This window comes from Triticum aestivum, chromosome 6B, assembly GCF_018294505.1.
Source record: "Triticum aestivum cultivar Chinese Spring chromosome 6B, IWGSC CS RefSeq v2.1, whole genome shotgun sequence".
In the NCBI taxonomy this organism is placed as follows: Eukaryota; Viridiplantae; Streptophyta; class Magnoliopsida; order Poales; family Poaceae; genus Triticum; species Triticum aestivum.
The window spans coordinates 677,232,370-677,255,314 of record NC_057810.1 but is presented as its reverse complement, the minus strand read 5'-3'; the positions used below and the strand labels follow the sequence as shown (position 1 = coordinate 677,255,314).

General features: G+C 42.6%; 1 protein-coding gene and 1 pseudogene across 1 annotated transcript; one reads left to right on the top strand and one right to left on the bottom strand.

Moving 5' to 3' along the window:
* The first annotated feature begins 8,641 nt into the window (after nucleotides 1-8,641).
* Nucleotides 8,642-12,027, top strand: LOC123139588 (wall-associated receptor kinase 2-like; annotated as a pseudogene).
* A 3,708-nt stretch (nucleotides 12,028-15,735) lies between these two features.
* LOC123139160 (alpha-1,6-mannosyl-glycoprotein 2-beta-N-acetylglucosaminyltransferase-like) lies at nucleotides 15,736-17,420 on the bottom strand. The gene has a single exon (XM_044558961.1). The coding sequence runs from the start codon at nucleotides 17,277-17,279 to the stop codon at nucleotides 15,966-15,968; it is 1,314 nt and encodes a 437-aa protein (XP_044414896.1). The 5' UTR covers nucleotides 17,280-17,420; the 3' UTR covers nucleotides 15,736-15,965.
* Nucleotides 17,421-22,945: the final 5,525 nt, after the last annotated feature.

The following is a 22,945-nucleotide window of genomic DNA, read 5'->3' as shown; positions in this document are numbered from 1 at the left end:
TGGAGGTAGTAGCCGAGCTGAGTCAAGTTAGTTAGCTGCATGCAGAGTCATGTGGATCATGGAGAAACTAGTGGAGTAGTGGCTCTGGTGGTGGCGTGAAGTGCATGGCAGGAGTTCCTAAACCATGTGTATATATAGTACTTTGAGTTGAATGGAAATGAGACCGTGCGGGCTGAGAAAACAATGTAGTGCTTGTTGGTGCCAAGGGAGAGTCTCGGCAAAGCCTGTGTGTCTTCCTTGGTGTATATGTGTGTGTGTGTGTGTGTGTGTGTGTGTGTTTGTGAGAGAAGAGAAGAGAGAAACCTCAGGAGAGTTGTGAGATGCAACGAGAGGGAGGAAGACGGCGTGACGCTGCGAGGAGGCGGCGCAAACAGTTGGTATCAGAGCGACCAGGTTCGAGGGACGGCCGTGGCGTGCGGCGGCGTCCGCAGTGCACGCGGCGGTGCGGCGGACATGGAGGCATCGGCTGCGGTGCGCGGCAAGTCCGCGGTGATGCAGTGTGATGTCGTGCGCGCGACGAGCGGCGGCGGTCGCGGAGGCGAGGAGGTCGCGAAGGACCTGCGTTGTGGCGCAGAGGCCGCGGCGGCTTGGCGCAACGACCGTGTAGGCGCAATGGCGCGTGGCATGGAGATGTGGCGCGTCGGCGGAGGCCGCAGCGGTGCGGTGCCATGTCATGAAGCAGCGTCCGGGTAGACTTTTGAGCGCGATGGCATCTAAAGCGTTTGTCGTCGAGGGACGCCAGGCATGTGTCGCCGGCTGAGAAGGAGCTCGGCGTATGTAGCCAGAGACGTGATGGAGCACGGTCCGACCGGCGTCAGTGCGCCAGGTCGGGTCCGCGGGCTGGGTCACGGGCGTGGCGACAACATCGACATGAGCTACTCCGGCGACGATGAGGCCGCTGCTTAGGGGGGGTGTTGGAATAAGCCACGGCGTCTCGTGCGGTCGGACTCGTCTGGCGCGTCGAGTGCGCGCGGGGCGTGTGGGACGCTGCGCCGTGGCGAGTGTGCGTGCTGCGTGAAGCTGCGGTGCAAGTGCCGAAGCCAACAAGGTGTACTAGTACTAGCCGAGGGAATTGGCGAATCAGTTTAGTCAGCATGCATGCAGTGTGGTTAGTTAGCTGCATAGTGTTCGCTTGGTGGAGGTAGTAGCCGAGCTGAGTCAAGTTAGTTAGCTGCATGCAGAATCATGTGGATCATGGAGAAACTAGTGGAGTAGTGGCTCTAGTGGTGGCGTGAAGTGCATGGTAGAAGGATAAGTGCACCGCTAGACGCAGCGGCATCTGCACGCGCCGCGTCAACGAAGCACGGTCCTTCATGATTCGCATGAGGCTGGAGTGCTAGATAGAGTATAGTGGGCTGTTAGCTTTCGGTTTGCGACGTATATTCGTATTCAAGAGGACCAGACTGACAGTACGGCAACTTAAATGCTCTCTGGTGGTGATGTTCAAGGCAGCGGACGGGCAGCAGGGGCGGAGCCAACGTTGTACCGTTGGGTTCAGATGAACCCAACGAAATTTGCCAGCTACGTGCATGTTATGTACGACATACTAGGCTGACCCCAATAAAAAACTAAGCCTGACCCCATCAAACTGCTAACGCCACATGAATAGACAAGTAAAAAGGCCCAAAAGCCCACTGCAGGCATGTTTGTTACTAGATCAATACATGTATGTACGATGAAAGATCCTAAAAAAACTGTATGTACGATGAATACACGAACGGCAGCCGCACACCTCATCGGTTTCCCAACTCTCCTCGCCTCTCTCTCTCTCTCCCATCTCGCCCAGTTTTCTGTTAGCCCTAGCCCGTCACTTCGGTCCTCACCTCCTCAGACGCCGACGGCTGACGGAATCGATAGCGGCAAGCATGGAAGCGCTCAACTGCAGTTTAATTCGAGCCTTGAAAGCAGTAAGATTACCTCCACATCTCTTTCCTCTTTACGTTCTACCCAATCTAAATCTAATAGCCTAGTACAGGAAACTTTTGCCCTAATTTTCTAATTCTTATTTTCATGGACTTTGTTTGATGGAGGCTATGGAAGATATTTTTTAAAGAATAGAAGTCGATCACCTGATCCAGATAATGATGTGGGGACATCAAGGTCACCCGTTAGATGTAAAAAAAAAAGTGCATCAAATGTTGTGTCAGTAGTCTCTCGAAGCCTTCTATCAAGAAAGAGATTAATTCAGATGAATTGCCCTAAGATTCGGCTGATCAGAGGTTAATGGTGTAGACAAATAAACATGTTACTTTTCCTTTGGTTTATCATCTTCTAAAGCTGCTATTGATATTACCAGTTGCCACATCATCCATGGAGATGCTTTTCGGCTACGAGTATTGTCAAAAAAAAGTTGTGCAACAAAATTGGTGATCAGTTCACGAGTGATTGTCTAATTTGCTATGTGGAGAAAGTGGTGTTTTCTCCCATTAGTAATGATGATGTGTTTGATCTTTTTAAGGCCATGAAAAATAGAAAAGGGACGCTCTGAAATGTAAGTGACTTTACATGATTCTTTCACATGATGTCACTTTTATTTTAAACTTGCCAGACTAACTTATTACTTTCTTCAATGTTTTCAGAAAGATGAGAAGTTGGATCTGAAATATGAAGTTTATTTGGTACTACTCTATTTATAATATGTCCAAGCGATTTATAATTTCAACCGATCGGTAAGTTATGCACTCTTGGATTTTAAAGTAACAAATATGTGTGATAAGTCGTATCATATTCCTATTCATTGTGCTTTCTTTGACTGATATAATCTCGTTGCGATATGTCACAAAGTAGGACTTGGTTCATACGAAATTTTGACAGCTAGTTAGTGAATGAACCCATTGGCGAAAATTCCTGGCTCCGCCCCTGACGGGCAGTAATAAATAAGAGGGACGATCTCATCGTGGCGTAGTAGACGCAGAATAAACTGTCTTTTTAGTCAGAACATATCTCATGCTTGTTGTTTCGGTTGTTAGAAGGATGAATGTAACCACGTCGGGGAATTAACTTTCAGTTGAGATTTTAATTCACGTTTTGTTAAGCCAGAAGCAGTGACGCGGTGCGCATGAATGAATTATCAAACCATGCAGAGCGAGTCGTGCAAAAACTCGACCGACATCGTGTCAGGAAGGCAGCTTTCACACGCGGAAGTGGTAAAGCCAAGTACCCACCCGTTTAGCTGCACACACACATTAAATGGAGCAGAGCACATCCCCACCGCTTGTGTCAGCCATGTACCGCACGGGGCGAGCCACCTAGCCAACGTGGACACGTATTCATCTATATGAAGTCTTTGTCATTCCCAGCACTTTTTAATGCGCGCATCACCTCGCCCAGACGTGCGGCGGGATAATTGCGTCTAGATGCCGCTGCGTGCAGGATGTCCGCTCTCATGGCAGAAGTGCCTAAACCTTGTGTATATATACTACTTTGAGTCGAATGGAAATGAGGTCGTGCGGGCTGAGAAAACAATGTAGTGCTTGTGGGTGCCAAGGAAGAGTCTCGGCAAAGCCTGTGTGTTCTTCCTTGGTGTATGTGTGTGTGTGTGTGTGTGTGTAGAGTTCATCACCATGTGTGTGTTTGCGAGAGAAGAAAAGAGAGAAACCTCAGGAGAGTTGTGAGATGCAACAAGAGGGAGGAAGACGACGCGGCGCTGCGAGGAGGCGGCGCCCATAGTAGACATGACCGAGACGCTTCTTCAGTCAATAATCAATAGCGGGACCTGGATGCCCATATTGGTTCCTACATATTCTACGAAGATCTTTATTGGTTGAACCTTTATGACAACATACGTAGTTCCCTTTTGTCTGTCGGTATGTTACTTACCCGAGATTTGACCGTTTGTATCTCCATACCTAGTTCAATCTCGTTACCGGCAAGTCTCTTTACTCGTTTCATAATACATCATCTCATAACTAACTCCTTAGCCACTTTGCTTGCAAGCTTCTTGTGATGCTGTATTATCGAGATGGCCCAGAGATACCTCTCCGTCATACGGAGTGACAAATCCTAATTTCGATTCACGCCAATTCAACAGACACCTTCGAAGATACCTTTAGAACATCTTTATGATCACCCAGTTACGTTGTGACGTTTGATAGCACATAAGGTATTCCTCCGGTATCTGGGAGTTGCATGATCTCATGGTCGAAGGAATATGTATTTGACATTAAGAAAGCAGTAGCAATAAACTGAACGATCATATGCTATGATAATGGATGGGTCTTGTCCATCACATCATTCTCCTAATGATGTGATCCCGTTATCAAATGACAACACATGTCTATGATTAGGAAACCTTAATTATCTTTTGATCAACGAGCTAGTCTAGTAGAGGCTCACTAGGGACACGATATTTGTTTATGTATCCACACATTTGGCTACCGTCCATTATGCATAGACGGTTGTTTCCTAAGAACGAGATACGCGTGGCTCTTATCGGGGTGACGACACACCGGGTGCTCTTGCTGGTTTAGTTGTACCTTTGACAAGTGACTTGTCCACCGGGATTCCTTATCGCAAGCATCGTGTTATCATGGTGTAAAGATGTTCCATCTGATGCGTGTGGTAGTTTATAATAGACTACTTGGAGCACCCCTGTAGGGATAAATCTTTTTGGAAGCCATGCCCGTGATTATGTGGCGACTTGGAAATTTATAGTATCCAGTTGTAAAGAACTTGAAACTAAACTCAAATTAGAAAGACACCAACCGCGTGCGTAATCGTGATTGTCTCTTTTGGAGGGAGTTCAGAAAGAGAAAACGGTGGGGTTATGTTTGACTCGTAAGTAGTTCAGGGTCATTTTTTGACCATTCTAGTTCACGTCCGTTATGCGTAGTTTACTCTTTTTATTCTTGTACTTGAATTAGCCACCATACAATGCTTAGTGCTTGCTGCAACCTCGCCACTTATCCATTCCATGCTCATTAAGCTTTGCTAGTCTTGATACCCATGATGGCTCACAAATTACTACAACAACAGGTGCAGGTACATGTAAAAGCGATGCTTCGACGTGAGAGCAATGCATGCTTGCTTTTGGAGTTCTTCTGCTTCTTCTTCTTTGATCATAGGATGGTTCTGGGTCAGGAACCTGTGTTTAGTAGTGTGGATGTCGTTCTTATTTTCATTTGATTTCATCCCTAGTCGGTTCTGCTCTTGTGTATGATGATTGCTATGTATTGATGTATTGATGTATTCGTGTTGTAAATTGTGGCGAGTGTAAGCCTTTATCTAATACTCTCATCTATTCAATACATGATATGTTATAATGATATCCACCTTGCTATGCGCTCGAAATGTGATTCTACCCCAACCATGAATTCAACACGTGATCGGGATAAAATTGCATCTTGGGCGCTACAAGTTTTGTGCGCATCTATATCTCGCTCATGTACAGAAAATATGTTAAGTGTGGTAACCAAACATTTGAAAGTGTTAAGTGCGTATAGAGAAAACGTTTCTCATGTACAGAAAATATGTTTACAAAAAAATACAACATGCATGAAAAATAGTGATCCTATATTTTAAAAATATTAATCAAGCATTTTGAGAAATGTTTAACAAGTAGGAGTATTTCAAAAATGTTAATCAAACATCTGAAAAATGTCAAATGTGTATAGAAATAATATTGACCATGTATTAAATAAATGTTAATCTTGTATTTGAAACATTAACCAAGCATTTAAAAATGGTCAACATGTATAGAAAAACTGTAGACCATGTATTAAAAATGTTAATCTTGAATTTAAAAAATGTTAATCAAACATTGGGAAATTGTTTTAAAATGTGCATAAATTTTTTTGACCACATATAGAAAAATGTTAAGCCTGTATTAGAAAAACAAATAGGATATATTATAAAAATGTACAATATGCATGGAAAAGGTAGACATCAAGATTTAAAGGATGTTAATCATGTATTTCAAAAATGTTAAACATGTACATAAAAAATGTTTTTGATGTATACAAAAAATGTTGAATGTGTACTGAAAAAAGAAACCAATGAAAAATGAGAAAACAAAACAAACAAAACCCAAGAAAATTTAAGAAAAGGGAAGGAAAACAAAAAAGGTAGTGAAACAAAGGAAAACAAAGAAAAAACACATTGAAAACAGAAAATCCAAAGAAAAAACACAATGAAAAAGAAACAATGGCTCTTTTCTCAAGGGGGCATGCCTTCTATTTTGTCACGAGCCCGACAGGGGCGCAATTTATAATGTGTATAGAAACTTTTTGTCCATATATTTGAAAAATGTATTAGATATATACCAAAATTTATGATGTGTATGAAAAAAAGTAAACATAAAAAAATATGATTTCAAAAAAGTATTTAAAATATGCATAGAAAAATATTGACCATGTATTAAGAAAATGTGAAACTTGCATTTGAAAAATGTTAAACATATATTACAAAAATATATTAGATATATACCAAAAATGTACAATGAGTATGGAAAAAGGTAGACATCAAATTTATAAGATTTCAAAAAAAGTACTAAAAATGTGTATTGGAATTTTTTTAACCATGTATTGAGAAAAATTTAAACTTGTAATTAAAAAATATCAAACATATGTTTGAAAAATGAATTCGATATATATGAAATATGTACTATGTGTATGGAAGAAAGTAGACACCAAAAATATGATTCCAAAAAATTGTTAATCATGTATTTCAAAAATGTTAAACATGTATATAAAAATGTTTTTGATGTATACGAAAAAGGTTGAACATATATTGAAAACCAAGAAAACCGAAGAAAAAAAGGAAAGGAAACAAACACCAAGAAAAACCAAGGAATAAATAAAAAATGAAGAAAAGATAAACCCTAGTGAAAACCAAGAAAAATGTAGAAAACCTATGAAAAGAAAGACAAATGGGCGAGGAAAACAATGAAGAAACAAATAAAACCAGTATGAACCATGAAAAAAATGAAGAAAAACGATGAAAAGACAGAAAACTAAACAAAACAATAAAGAAAAACAGAACAAAACAAAACAAAACAAAAAAGGAAAAAAAACAGAGGAAACCAACCCCGCAAACGAACACAGCGAACGCAAATGAAATTCAGCAAACGAAAAAAAAAACAAATGTCGGTTGTCCCAGTAGCAACAGGTTGAATGGAATCCTTCAGCGAGATTAAGGGATATCTCTCACTAAGTATAGTCGCGGCGCCGAGGAGGAGCTCCGCTCGCTCGCTAAATGGGCTTAGTTCGTTCAGTAGTGCTAATTTGTTAGCTTATATTCGTTCACAAGTTTGTTGTATTTTTTCTTTGAATTATTCTAAATACATATATTCTGAAAATTAATTTACCTAAATTTAGAAAATGTTTATCGCACATTTACAAAATGTTCATGGGTGTAAAGAAATGTCCACACAACTTGTAAAAAATATTGATAGCATTAAAAATTCGTGGTATTTAAAAAAAACATCTCTCAATAAATATACATAAAAAAACTTGTACGATTTAAAAAAAAGGTCGTGACATTTAAAAAGATGTCCATGTGTTTCAGAACTATGTTTATGAACTTGTTAAAACATGTTTATGCAATGTAAAAAAAATTGGTGTAATGTAAAAAAATATGTTTCATACCACTCAAGAAAAACGGTTAACCTCTGGAGGGGTCACAGTAGCAGGCGCCAGCCCACAGTGAGAGACAGATCATGGCAGCATTGAATGTTTCTTCTGAAAAATTATGAGCGTTGAACTTGTTTCAGTCAAGCACATGTTTCTATTATGTCAATTTCTCATAACTCTATAACCTCAGAAAACAAACTGTTCTGCCCCTTTTTTGAATGACTTTGCACTCTAGGTGAGGCTCGACCATTCCCAATAAGACAGCAGAGGCATTGCTGGGAGTGTCCCGAAGGATTCGAAGCAAATGCCGCCAAACGCATGACCATATTGGACTGCCCAGATTAGAAATTTGCAAGTTAAAAAGAACAATTTGATCAAGTGACAAATTGATCATAGATGATGCTAGAGGATAACTGAACGGCAGGTTCCATTCCATTCATGGAACCACCAGTGTCTTGCAAGATTCAGTGCATCAACCCTATGAGGTAAACTCTAAAACTACAACAGCAAAAGTAGAGGCATTACAGAACCAGGAATAGCAGCCAAGACGCAGACATTATCGGGACACCAGCCGAGCTCTGACAAAACTGACATGAGGTGTCTCTGGACAGAGGGCTTTAGTAAGCGAGGCACTTTCTGCCACAACACCTGAAAACCAGATCACATGCAGCGGCAAAAAGATGTTTTCAATGAGCAATGAAAAGAAACATAGGCCCTCTCACGCATCCTCACACTGAGCCGTTGGATCACGATTTCTGGCTGTCGCTGGTCACCCGATCTAATGATGCAGCGCCACTGTACCACGACTGGGCCGAATGTCCTATGGGCAGATCATGATCATATCCGTACTTTTTCTTCACACGGACTAAAAGCTAACTAAAAAGTGACATCTGGCTAGAATGTTCCACCTTAATTACTCAGGCCACACTAATTTACTAGGTCACTTAGATAGTGCTCGCGGAACGAACAAAAACCAACTCCAGCGTGCTAAATCAGTTCGCTAAACCCAGCTGGTACGTTGAACAAATACATATATAATCTCCCTCTTTGTACGTACGTTGGGGTAACAGACAATGAGTGCTTGACCGTTTCCCCTCGCCACTGCGATGTCCTCTGCTGCTGTTGTGGTCACTGCTGCGCTGCTGCTGCTGCTATCGCCCTTGGGCACCGTGGCACAGCCACCGGCTACTGGGATGAGTAAATGCACCACCCTCTGCGGCAATATCAGCATCCCATACCCGTTCGGGGTGGAGCCTGGCTGCTACCACGACAGCGGCTTCAACCTCACCTGCAACCAGTCCTACAGCCCGCCCCAGCTCTTCCTCGGCGACAGCACCGTTCAGGTGCGCGACATCGATCTGCCCAGCGCCACGGTGCGTATCAACAGCAACCCATTGTACTTGAAGCGGGATGATCACTACTCCGCTTTAAGGAAAATTGCACATGGCGCGCCGGCGGCTTGGATTATGCTGCCGGTGGGCCATTCTTTCTAGCAGGAGCAGGCAAGAACAAGTTAGTAGCAATCAGGTGCAACATCCAAGTCGTCCTCCAGGCAGAGGATGGAACCCTTGCTCTCCTTTCTGCCTGGACGGCGCAAAATATATACTGCACTAGTGTCAGAAAACATCTGGGACGGAGGGAGTAGTAGATAGCATGGCTGCCTGTACTAGCTGCTCCGGCATCCGCTGTTGGCCTGTTGCCAGGCAACCATACTCGAGGGTCTTGCTTCCTACACACTCCAGGTCGACGGGGACGGGGTTACCTTCGGTTCTTTCGAATCCATGCACCAAGCGTTAATAGTAGAATCGGACTATCTTCTTAACATAACAGAGCATTATGAGTTCAATCGAATGGCCCCTGACATGCTAGGCTAGGCTGGACAATCAAGAGCTCGGTCTGCCATACCAATGGGTCTTCGCCTTCGTGCCGCAGTGACCACAGTTTTTGCCACAACTATACTACTGCATTTGATCATAATTCTGTTGATGGTCATGGTCTTAATTTTGATCGTGGCCAAGCTGATCATGGGCATAACTGCCGGTGTTCTGGTGGTTACCAGGGAAACCCATACATCTCCGATGGCTGCTATGCTAATAATACACTGCTCAAGTAAGCTTTTGTTATTACCTTATGCTCAAAGTATATACTTTACTTTAGTACCTTAATGCTCAAAGTATACTTTACTTTAGTTTAGCTAATCCGAAGGCGATATAAAAATAATAGATTTGTTCTGACACAAAAATTTGATAGTACAGTGAAGTTACAAATTAGTAGTTATATAATTATATGGCGAAACGATGGGTGTGCAGAGTTGCATTATGGTGATCAATCTTTTGCGAGGTAGAACATAAGTAGAATGAAGTTTCTCAGTCTCCCAGTTGTGTTTATCTCTGAATCTACTTATTTTTATTCCTTGCCTAACTGAACCTACGGTAGTATACCTGAATTCTGTTTTTCCTGATGTTGCGGGTGTGTCCAGATATCAATGAATGCCATTATCCAGACATCTACCCGTGTTACGGCCATTGCAGAAACACACATGGAGGATATGATTGTCAGTGCCCTCTTGGCTTCAAGGGCAATGCATCTAAAGCAAATGGATGTGAAGGTACTAGAATAAAGATCAGATTAATTGATAGCTTTATGCTTATTTCTTCAGTATATGATATTATCCGTTTCAAGGGGTCAAAGATTTACCTTCTTAGCATATGGTGTATTCGTTAATATTATATATCCCTTGCTCAGACATTGACGAGTACGAACACCCGGAAGAATATCCATGTATGGAATCTGCATCAACATCACTGGAACTTTCCATTGCCGGTGTCCTGATGGTACCTACAGAGATCCATTGATGAAACAGGGATGCATCAGTGCCACAACAACAAAAAAGACATTTACGGGTAACAATAGCATCGCTGTGATAATCATGACCGTACATTCTTCCTCGAACAATTTGAATGCTCCAAACTCATGACTTCATCTCTTCACCTATGATGCCATATTTTACAGGTCTGCTCATAGGTCTAGTAGTCAGTGGTGGCTCAGTTATTTTGCTTCTAGTACTTGCTGTCCCCTTTGTAGCACAGAGAATCAAGTTAAATAGAGCAAACAAACTGAAAAAAAAAGATTATTTAAGCAAAATCATGGGTTATTGTTGCAACAGCTAATATCACAGAAGACAGATTTTGGTGAAAGAATGATCATTCCCTTGTTGGATATAGAGAAGGCCACAAATAATTTTGATAGTACTCGTGAGGCGGGCAGCGGAGGGCACGGTGCTGTTTATAAAGGAATTTTAGACCTACAGGTTGTTGCCATCAAGAAATCCAAGATCGTCGTACAGAGAGAAATCAATGACTTCATAAACGAGGTTGCGATTCTTTCTCAAATCAACCATAGAAATATTGTGAAGCTAATCAGATGTTGTCTTAATATAGAAGTCCCGTTACTGGTTTATGAGGGCAGCCCGGTGCACGTAGCTCCCGCTTGCGCAGGGTCCGGGGAAGGGTCCGACCACTTTGGGTCTAGTACGCAGCATTTCCCTACATTTCTGCAAGAGGCTGTTTCCAGGACTCGAACCCGTGACCTCATGGTCACAAGGCAACAGCTTTACCGTTACTGGTTTATGAGTTCATTTCAAATGGTACTCTTGATCACCGTCTTCATTTTGAAGGCCTAATGTTACTATCATGGGATGATCGAACCAGGATCGCGCATGAAGTTGCTAGAGCTCTTTCTTATCTTCACTCATCTGCTTCGATGCCAATTTATCACAGGGATATTAAATCATCCGACATAATTATTGATGATAATTTAACAGCAAAGTTATCAGATTTTGGAGCTTCGAGATGCATCCCAGTTGACAAAACAGGGTTCACTACAGCTGTGCAAGGAACAATAGGCTACTTAGACCCTATGTACCATTATACCGGTCACCTAACAGACAAGAGTGATGTTTTTAGTTTTGGTCGTCTTCTTATAGAACTCCTAACTAGAAAAAAAAACATGCATCTACCGTAGTGGCGGCAACGGTGCTGGCCTTGTTTCACATTTCGTTTCGCTACTCGCAGAAGGCAATCTTGATGAGCTTATTGATCTCCAAGTCATGGAAGAGGGAGATAGACAAGTCCAGGAAGTAGCTACCCTGGCAGCGATGTGCATTAAATTGAAGGGAGAAGAGCGACCTACAATGAGGGAAGTGGCATCAAGGAGATATGACAGGGATCAAATTGGGTCTCCATACATGTCAACTGAAGCAATTGTTGTGGAAGCTAGCAGGCAATACACTATGGAGGAAGAAACATTATTGTCCGCAAGTTATCCTCGATGATCTTGCTGCAGCATCCTCAACAACTAAATGACACATTTGTTTCTAAAGCAATGCAAGCGAACTGAAGAATAAGGCAGTAACAACATAAGCTGTTTGCTTCTTCGCCTTCTAAATTATTTTTGAGAACCCTTAGCGACTGCATCTTTCAACCCTTCTGCATATGAAGTGTGTGCTGGTTACTCTTCCATGTCAAATGATTGGATATCAATAGTTTTTGTTTCAGGAAATAAAACATAATCTTCAATCTGTTTCTGTATTGACTATCAAACAGAAATTTGTGTTTCTGTATGCTTGTGGTCATACAGCAATTTTTCCTCCAATATTGATTGTTGTATAGATTAAGATGTACTCCCTCTGTTCCAAAATATTTGAAGTTCTAGGTTTGTCCTGGCCAAACTTCTTTAAGTTTGACCAGCTTTATAAAAAAAATTGCTAATATCTATAACATCAAATATGTAATAATAGTATGAAAATATATGTTATAATGAACTTAATGAAGCTGATTTGAAGTGCATGATCTCATGACTGGAGTTATAAACCCCAGAGGTATGGAGCTTCCAAACTGCTCTATCATACTCTTCGGAGAGAGACACGGATCTGTTCGAACACAAACCATAATCTCATGAGCCTATCATCAAAGCCTCTCCAGAAAGTAAGTTTAACATCTATTCCATTCCATCTCAGATTTGACCAACAGTAACATTATATTCGTTACAGATAAATTAAAGTTCCCACAAATGAATAGCAAGGCAAAACCATATATTCCACTATGAACCAAGGATAACTGAATTATAAACCAAGGCTAAACTATATATTCCACTATGGAGATAGACAATTAACATCAAAGATCAGATGCAAGTTACTGACTGAAAGAACCATCAAGTAATTTCTTATTTCTCTACTGTCAACGCTGTCAAAGTCCACATCATAAACCAGCTTTATTGATCACATTATTTTTCATATTCAAGTAATTATCTCGAAGTCAATAGTTCAACCCATGAAAAAGGATATAATAGCCATGCGCATGTAAGAACTAAATGCAAGAGGTCATACAGCTGTCCAAATGGGGCAGATTCATCGTACTGGAAACAACAGAAAATCCACCTGCAGAAGCTTCACTATCCAGTTAAACATGCAGGCATGCGTGTGCAGAAGTTAAATAAAATTAGTCAATCAGAAATAAGCGTTGAATAATTATGAGACAAAACAGCAATCCGGTAGAGCCTGAATGTGGACCAAGGACAAGTTCGGAGTTTAACCAGGGGCAGATTGTTAGAATGTCGACTTAAACACAGAGTAAATACCAACTTTTATTTTGCAAAGCAGAAGTTAAACAAAAACTAGAGGATTGCATGACAGGAATAATAGGATAAAATGCAACACTTTTATTATGAATAATTGCCTAGTCAAAATATGACAACTGAAAGGGGAAATGATGCTTAGGGTTAGAGAAGGCTTTATGTGCTGCTAAAAGCTGTCTAGTCATTCCAAGACCAGATGTGCCAAAAATACCAGCCTACCAGCAGCCCGGGTTCGGTAGTGATTGTGTGATCGAGCCCAAGAATGGACTACCACAACAGTTCAAACCAAACAGCAGCCAACACAGAAATATTAACTTACTATATATACCTGACTGTGCACTCCATGGCTCCTTTCCCAGCTAATTAGGCTCGCGTAGTTTTATTATGCAGTTAAGACTTTTTACAGTGGATGGTGACAAGCATACAAAGAATGTTTAAGCTATGATGATATGCCGACAACATTAGAGATTAGACCATGGTAGGTGAACTAGATAATGTCTAATAAACCGACATCAACGACAGATAATCAGGCCCATGGGTTCTCTCTTAGGAATGAAAAGAGCATCAACTGAAGAAGATTCTTCATCATCAGCAAAGAACGGAACCTAAAGGAATAACAAAAAAAATAGCATCACATTCAATGCTTACCTAAAGAAAGAAATAATAAAGCAAACCAGTCATTACCTTGACCTGTGACATAGGAACCACCATGGATAATGTTCCACTAGGAAGAGGCTTCTCAACAACCTGCAGGGCAGCAAAATGTTTTGGTCAAGCAAATGTCATTCTGTTACGTTACTTGCTCATACCTCTACATAACACAGTAGCACAAACTGCTACTAATTACTGCTGTCAAAAAAAAAAAACTGCTAGCAAACTGTAAGGATTTGAAGCAAGAGCCACCAGAGATACATGACCATATTGGAGTGGTTAGCGGTTATATGTCAAACATGCAGCCAGACATTGCAAATTTATAATTAAAAAGAATAATGTTTTTTAATAATGTTAAAAATAATAATGTGATTAAGTGCAAGCTGATCATAGTTGTTGCCTCAGGATAACAGAATTATGAACCAAGTCAAAACCATGTTTCCACTATACAGATAAACGATCATGCAGTAGTTCTGAAACCTATCAGATACTACAAGTTATACTCAAAGAATGAACATGTAGTTTCTTCTTTCTCTATGGTCAACACAGTCTATGTCCACATCATATAACGTCCTATTGATCACATTATTGTTTATCTTTGCATTATTATCTAAAAGTCAGTAGTTCAACCCACAGAAATAGGGAAAGAATAACCATGTGCACGTGAGAAGTAAATGCAAGAGGGAAAGAACAGGGAATACACTTGCAGAAGCTTGAGTATCCAATAAACATGTAGGCAGCATATTCACAAAAGTTAATTAAAAAGAAGCAATGAATGATTATGAGAAAACACTAATCTGGACATCTGGTTAAGCCTGAGGGTGATATGAGAACAGGCTTGAAGTTTAACCAGGGCAGATTGTTGAAACGTTGATTTTAACACATGGAGTAAATATCAATGTGTTACTTGCAAAGCAAAAGATATATGAAAATATATCGAGAATTGCATCATAGGAATAATACAATAAGTGCAACAAATTTATGAACGATAGAATAGAATGCTTACTATTAGAACAGAATAGAAAGATAATTGAATATTATGATTCCAGGGAAATCGAATGCTTACTGATAAAAGAGGCTTCATGTGCTCCTAAACAGCCCTCCAGTCATTCCAGGGTCAGATGAGTCGAATATACTACCAGCGGATGGAGAAAGCTGGAGTTTGGTTGTGATTTGTGGTCCACTCCATGAACAGACCAGCCCAACATTCAGATCTAACAGCAACCACCACAGAAAAATAAATTTGCTATATGTACCTGATTGTGCACTCCATGGATCCTTTGTTAGCTAATTAAGCTCTCCTAATTTTGTTGTGCAGTAATGTTCAATCATCTTCTTACAGTGAATGGTAAGAAGCACATAGAGAAAACTTTAGGACATGATATGGCCACAACTTTAGGCCATGATAAGTGAATTATAATATCTAATTAAACACATTAACAACAGTTAAGAAAACTTCTAAAAAAACTTCATATCTTGTTGTGAGTATCAATATCTCTGTGCCCGTCTAAAATTTCACCAGCTACAAATCCTATAATACTGCGAACATGTAACTGAAGAGTAGATGGGTTCTAAGAAATACATGTAGCTAAAAATAGAAACACCATGCAAGAAGCATACGAAACTGAAGAAGATAAACATATGCATATGATGGCCAAAAAAGATATGAAGTATTGTAGAAACCATTAGTACTAAATATTAGTTTCCAATCATACAACAGACAAGAGATACTGATGTCACTAGACATGGTAAGGCAACAGTAAGAGGCATTGATCATCAACATGCATTAAGCATCCCTGAATGTTAAGGATGCATAGAAAGCAGTACTTCAGTTAAACAAAGTAAACATGAAAATCTCTTAATAATAAATGTTGCAAAGATCTTAAACAATAAACTCTATCCATATCAGTGAGTTAAAAGTACATCATACAGTTGGGAAAGTTAACCCAAGTCCAAGGCAATTTCTCCCAATAGAGAACTATTCTACAAAATTGAGAAAAAATGGTGAAAGACTATTTATATCACAAACCGTGTATGAATCGATCGAAACATGCCAAACAACACTACAACAAGGGCATCATAAATGCCAAAATTCGTGTGCCTATAACCCCATCATGCAGACAACGTGTCTTTAACATGGTACATGTATGCAAAACTCAAGCAAAGCTCCCGGTCACGCCGATCGCCCCAACCACCCCATCCTTTGAAACCAGCCTGATACCCTTGTTGTTTCCTAATGATGTGGACTGGCCAATCAGCTTTGATGTTAGGAACCTTGTCGATGGCATCTAGTTCTACGTCTCCCGCGCCATTATCCACACAAACATTGCTAGAGTCTTGGCCTTGGTGCAGGCCGCACTTGCCAAAATGTGCAGCACTCCTCCTAGGCCCCCTGAGACTGTAAACAGGAGCTCCAAACGATGGATACACGGTTGCCCACATAGTTATATCCCAATTGTACTCATCGAAGTCACAGAACTGCTTAGCCTTGGCATGAATCTTCCTCCACACAGTCCTGTTGAAGGCATAGCCAATGTTACCCATCTTCTCAGCAACCATGCTCTCCCAACCTTCCCCTTTCGCCTTGACATCGGACGGCGCCAAATTGACGGCATAGCATTGGGCGCACTTCTTCGGCTTCAAATCCACAAGCAGCTGCACATTGCGGTATGCATTGGGGAAGATGTAGTGGTCTTCTTCGATGAAGAGGATGTGCCCATCGAAGTCCCTGGTCTCATCCATCCCATCCCACACGGTGTTCATCATCCACCACCAGTGGTGCTTCAGCGACACGATCCGCGGGGAGCGGTGGTTGCCGTACTGGTCCGGCTCGCCCCGGCACCGCTTCTCGGCCGCCCTGTCCTTGTCCCGGCAGTCCCCGGGCGCGACGCCGGGGAAGGAGTCCGGGAAGAGGTGCGGCGAGTAGGGCGCGAAGATCTGCTTCACCTGGCAGAAGGCGATGCCCTTGACGATCTCGTCCATCTCGGGGAAGTAGCCGTCGTGGCTGACGACGAGCAGCGCCTCGCCGATGCCGTCGACGCGGGAGAGGCTGTCGACGACGAGGCGGAGGTAGCGGGGCCGGTTGTGGACGTAGAGGACGATCTTGAGGTGGCCGTCGGGGAGGGCGGGGAAGCGGGCCGCGTTGCGCGGCGGCAGCGCGTTGCGGCGGGCGAGGGAGAGGGACAGCGCACCCTGGCGCGGCAGCCGCGGGGTGAAGGACGGGTCGAGCAGGATCTTGCGCTGCGCGGCGGTGCGGTTGCGGTTGCGGGCGGCCGCGGCCGCGGCGGAGACGGCGGAGGGCGGGGCCAGGCGGCCCCCGCCGTGGCTGGCGCGGAGGAGCGAGACGAGGGCGAGGACCGCGAGGACGACGACGGCGAGGAGGGGCGCGGCGCGGGAGCGGAGGCGCGCGCCGTGGTGGAGGGCCATGGCCGCGGCGGCGGCGCCGCCTCCCCGGGATCCTGGGCTGCGGCCGGATCTCTGAGCTGGGCGGGCGGTGGGGTTTGTTGGCTAGCAGTCGATTGGGCGGAGGAGGAGGAGGAGCTGCGGGAAGTGGACTTGGTATTCGTTGGCGGCTGCTTTGCTTTGCTTGCCGTCCTTTTTCTTTGTTTTTGGGGACTGATCTGCGCCGGCGCGCCGGCCCAACGATTCGGCCGGTCAGATCCGATTACGATAGATCTAGGTAAAAACGGTTTGTCTCAGCTTTCTTTTTCCTCTTGCAGCACCCCTGTCTTCCTCCCCTCATCTCACGCACGCACCCTCCTACATCTCGTGCAGCTCGGCAGGGCGGGGGCCGCGCTCTCCTCCTACCCGCCTCCCTCCAGGCCACAGCACCGCTCCTCCCCTGCTACTCCTTGCTAGTTCTCGTCGCTGGGATTCGCAGGAACCCCACACCAGCATCTTCTTTTTGTGCTTACCGTTCGCGCTTGAAAATGGATGTAGCAAAAACTTCGTCGGTAGTAGCAAAATCCAACTATGGTTGCAGCAAAAATCATCATTGCCGCCGTCGCGAGGTCATAGCTCTGCCTTGATGGAGGTAGCAAAAAATTTCGCCGGTAGTACCAAAAAACGACTACGGTTACAGCAAAACTTGTCATCGCTGGTGCCCCACGACCATCCTCTGTTTGTATCAAAAATGAAGCCGGTTGTAGCAAACAACAAGTCAGTTGCAGCTTTTCGGCATCGTCCATGGCTTCCGTCGTCTATGGTTGAAGCTTTTTTTGCCGCCGGTTGAAGCTTTTTCTGTAGCCGGTTGCAACAAATTAAATGCCAGTCCCAGCTCGCGCTCCGCCCGGTTCCAGCAAAACAGTGATGGTTCCAGCTCCGGCGATGGCCGGTTGCAACAAAAAATGATGCTGCTTCCAGCTCCCAATCCAGCCGCTTCCAGCAAAAAAATTGAGCAGAGTAGCATGCTCCCTGAGAATGAGATGGAGGTGTGGAGGAGGAACATGGAGAGAGGAGGGGGAAGGCTTGCGGCGGTGGATCTCATCAGGGGCACGCGCATGATGGAGGGTGCCGCGGGCTCGAACGGAGACATGTGTGCTGGTGGGTGCGGGTAGGGGCTGGTGCCTGTGATGCGGGTGCCTGGCGTCCTCGTTGTGGGGAAGAAGAATATGGGGAAAAGAACGATTGGAGGCAGTGCTCTCGGCGCCTTGTTTTTTTCTAAGGGGTGCTCCCATCGCCAGTCGCACGATCGATAGCGATCGCAGGGTCCGCGCGCGTCCGGCGGAACGTTTCCGCCGGCGCGTTGTCTGGGAACGTTTCCCTTTTTCTTTCTTCCTTGTCTTTTTCTTTTGATGAACAATTCTTCCCAAACTTTTTTTTTGAGGGAAAAATTCTTCCCCAGCTTGGTTTAGTAAGAAGAAAGAATAGCTGAATCTGATTCTTCCCTTGGTGCAATTAGCCACCATTACAAAATCCTATTGTGCTCCTGGTAAATGGGATATGTGATTATTATTTTTGTAATCTCTTGGTTATTATCGTATCCTCTTTTAGTGTTTTTCTTAGAGAAATATTATCACTATCTCAAAAAATAGAGAATGATATTAGCACAAAGTTGGTATTCCCTCCGATCCAAGTTAATTAACACATATTTAGTTCAACTTTAGTACAAAGTTGTACTAAGTGTGCGTTAATTAATATGAATCGGAGAGGATAAAATAAATCCAAGAGGTTGCAACAAATACAAGCAATTAGAATTTACACTGAAGGTTTTCTGAAATTGGCAACCGAGTGAAGGTTCAACTGCAAGGCACGGTGGAATCCAGAAAGAATAAAAATGGCGAAGAAAAAGCAGCCTATCTGAGGCATCGGACGATAGGAGGAGCGAAATGGGAAACCTAACTTGTTCGATTCAGCCTTCTTTATGAAAAGAGGTGGTTGCTGCATTGAACATGTCTCACTCGGAGGCTCATGAAGAGTTGCTCAAAGCAACCAGCTAAGGATTATTTGGGTGCTTCAAATGTCAAAAACTTATAAGGAATTTTCCAGTCGGCTCCGTACAACAGCACATAGTGGTAGGGTTCAGATATACCGAATTGGAACCGGAGGTTTTCTTAACTAGCCAGTGAGTCGGAAACTCATAACCCGTTCCATCTAGAGATTCCAGGTGACTAATCCAGGAGTCTTGTAGAGCTAGAAACGTTGAATAAGATAAAGATTTAAATAGAAAGATCTAGGGATAATAAACATTAGAGATTTTTATCTCGTCTGTGGATTTGAATAACTGAAGAAGCAAATTATATCCTAGAGAACCATGTGCATGATTTGATTTTGATGATGAAATTGTAGACCTAGGACCACATGTTTAAGAATCCATCGGATCCCATGTACATGGTTTCAGTTTATTCGTGAACCTAACTTGCAAGACAAATTTTCCATACACTAGAATTCCTACAAATAACTTAACTAAAAATACACTCGACCACTATTAAGATATTTGTTAGAGTATACCATGATATTTAATGATATAAAAATTAATATTATACATGCGCACACACACACATATATACATGTAAAATATGTATACACTACATAACGAATGCGATTTTTCAAAAATTAAGCCATAGAGAATTTTTGTTACATCATATATCTAAATTTAGCAATAAAAGGATTTTTTAAGTGATATACATTACAACCATATAACAAAGAACATTACAAATATTTTATATGGTTAACTATGATGAATACGTAATAGAAAGTTATACTCACTAAACAAGATTACGGTGCAAGTATAAAAATATTTTTTATGACAATGGCATTGAAAGGGTTCATCCCATCCTCTACACGGTCATCATTCATCAAATATACCTAAGATATTCATCCCCACTAACATATTTATCTTAACATGCGGCCTATACACATTAGCATTCCCACCACATCAGCAACTCTTTCCTTACATATGATGCCACATCGTGTGTTCCATTATCAACTTTTTTTCATGATCATGCATAACCAATGAATGGCCACCGAAGCGAAGCAATCTCTTCATACTTTGCCTTTTTTATAGCTGACGAATAAATATCTTCTACAGATTACGATTACTCCCCAGCCATAAATATCCACCACTAGCCGCATGTGCCCCTTGGGGGCCTGCCATCTTCAACTCTCAATCCCTTCATCTTCATCTCTCTGTGTCTTCCATGCCCATGCCATCGACTGCCATGCGGCGCAACGCGCTTCCGCCCCCACCTGCTTCTACTACACACATGTGTGCCTTGCCGTGGGATCCTGAGCGCACGGCCGCGCCTTGCTCAGAGAAGTCGCTAATCGTGAGATCTTTTAAAGCACATGCTCATCTATACATCTGTTGGACTCTGCGTCGTTGGCTTGATATCACACCGGTCGAGATACAAGTTCTCGTGCTCTCTCATACCAACCTGGACGGAGCCAACTTCTCAACTAGGCATTCCTCGATACCATGACATTGTTTTCCATCCGTTCAACGTCGTCGAGGCATCCTCACGGGCATGGATTGAGTAGCTGAGTGATACGGGGCCAGGAAGTATCCCAAATTAGCAACAAACTGATGATTTGTCAAAAGAGAGGTGATTAAATTTGTGTAGTCATTCTGCTTCATGATGATTGATGGTATCATGCTAAGACTAGGTTGTCATGGCCTTTTTACATGCCTTTCTCGGTTCAGATATGTTTGATCAGTTTAATTTCTACTTTAGTCTTGTGGGCTAGCTACTATGTAACTTAATTACACTGCATACACTTTTGTATCTGACATGGATGATTTTGATTGCCATGAACCTTTAAGTTGAACTTGAGGTAGCTATTTTTCTATCTCAATTTCATTCTCTATCATAATTGCTACCTCACCTTCAAATATATTGGTTCTCTATTATGGTTGACCATTTTGTGCAACAAACTATACTGGATTTGTTATAAAAATCACAGGTACACCCCCACATAAACATGTGTTAGTTAGTTTAGTTCTACTTTAAATTATAATGGCCCCTTACTATTATTTTGAAGATAAGAATTATAGTGGCTGGCGGATAAATCAACCTTGCCGGATACTGGGCCATGGTGATAGGTCACCCTTCATCTCCATCTTATGCATCACACACATTGCTATCCGATTAGTATGATATTTTATGCTTCTCCCTCTCGTTGTCAGCTTACAACCTTCTAATCTTAATTTGATCCCATTGCATACACGCAGTAGCTCATGATCAGGCTATTCTTTTTTAGGAATTGAACTAAGCATTACATAATGGAGAAGCATGCATAGTTCCGCATCAGAGAAGGCAAACCAAAAAGGAAAAATCAGAGGTGCCTACATATATATTGTCATGAATGACACAAATAGTAGTGCGCTGCACAAAATTGTTCCGGTGAGAAGACTCTAGAGTGAGCTCACATATACTGTCGTGATTTGTGGGTGACCATTTTTCAACAGAAAAACAGATTACGAGTGAACTCACATTTCATCTTTTTAGTGCAAGCTATATATTGTGTGGAATGCACAACAATAATTGTTGTCGTTGTTTCAGGTTTCTCAAAGGGATGAGATGTTCCTATTGTCTCTACTTGACATTTCCTTTCTTGATCGCATACACACATTATTTGGCTTTTCATCACATTTCCTCTAGATGATTTAAACAATATTCCATTTAAACAAAATTCTTTGTCATCATCATATAATGTGTTTTCATAAAACATGTTTTTAAACTTCAAATGTTTATTAGCGATTTCTGCAGCAACGCGTGGGGTATCATCTAGCATTCATTAGTTCCTCGAGCCTACTTTGGGGAAAAAAATCAATTTCTCTCGTGATGCTATTAAATTTCTTGTGGCTCGACGAATGTAGAGATGTCATTACCTTGCCAACAGCTCGGTGAACTTGCCCAGATTACTTTTTTGGCCAGTTGTTGCCCACTCCTGAGAAATCAGCTCCAGCAGACCAGCCTCCCTCTCCCACATTACCTTGTGGTGTTTGCGTCGGCTAGGCCTCACACCACCATCAACTTCACCATTTAAGAAACCCGAACAATGGTCCAAATGAGCAGAAACCAAGTGCACCACGTGAACCGAGGGGAATAAATTCCTCCAATACATGTTTGCTTCACATTTATCTAGCCTCACTTTTACATTTGTTGCACCGGCCCTCTTGTTAGCATATGTATGCAATAGTCCACAAAAACCTAGACCAACCAGTTCACACAACTCCAAGGTATCTCGGCACACGAGAATCTAAGAGGGTGCGCGAGGTGTATTCGAAAAATGTTCAAAATACCAAAGCGCCTCGTTGAAGTCCCCGACGGCTAACCATGGTAAGTCATATTGCGGCGCTACATCCTTCTACAGAGTCCACATACGGTGTTTGTTCTCAACTCTAGGCTCCCCGTAAACACGTGTAAGCCACCGCATAACACCACTTGGTTGTTGTACTATCGCATCAATGCATCTGTTTGCTAGCTTCACCTTCCATGATTCATCCCAATAAAGTGCCAAACGACCACTGTTTCCTTCACTATCCACCCCCTCAGAACCTCTTAAACCCAACTACTTATGTAGCTCTTCATTTTGTCCTTATTTTGTTGAGTTCCACAAAGGAAGGCAAAAGCAAGGGAATGCGTATGCAC

Coding starts and splice junctions, on each gene's coding strand:
- LOC123139160 (XM_044558961.1), bottom strand. CDS start 17,279: ATGGCCCTCCACCACGGCGCGCGCCTCCGCTCCCGCGCCGCGCCCCTC.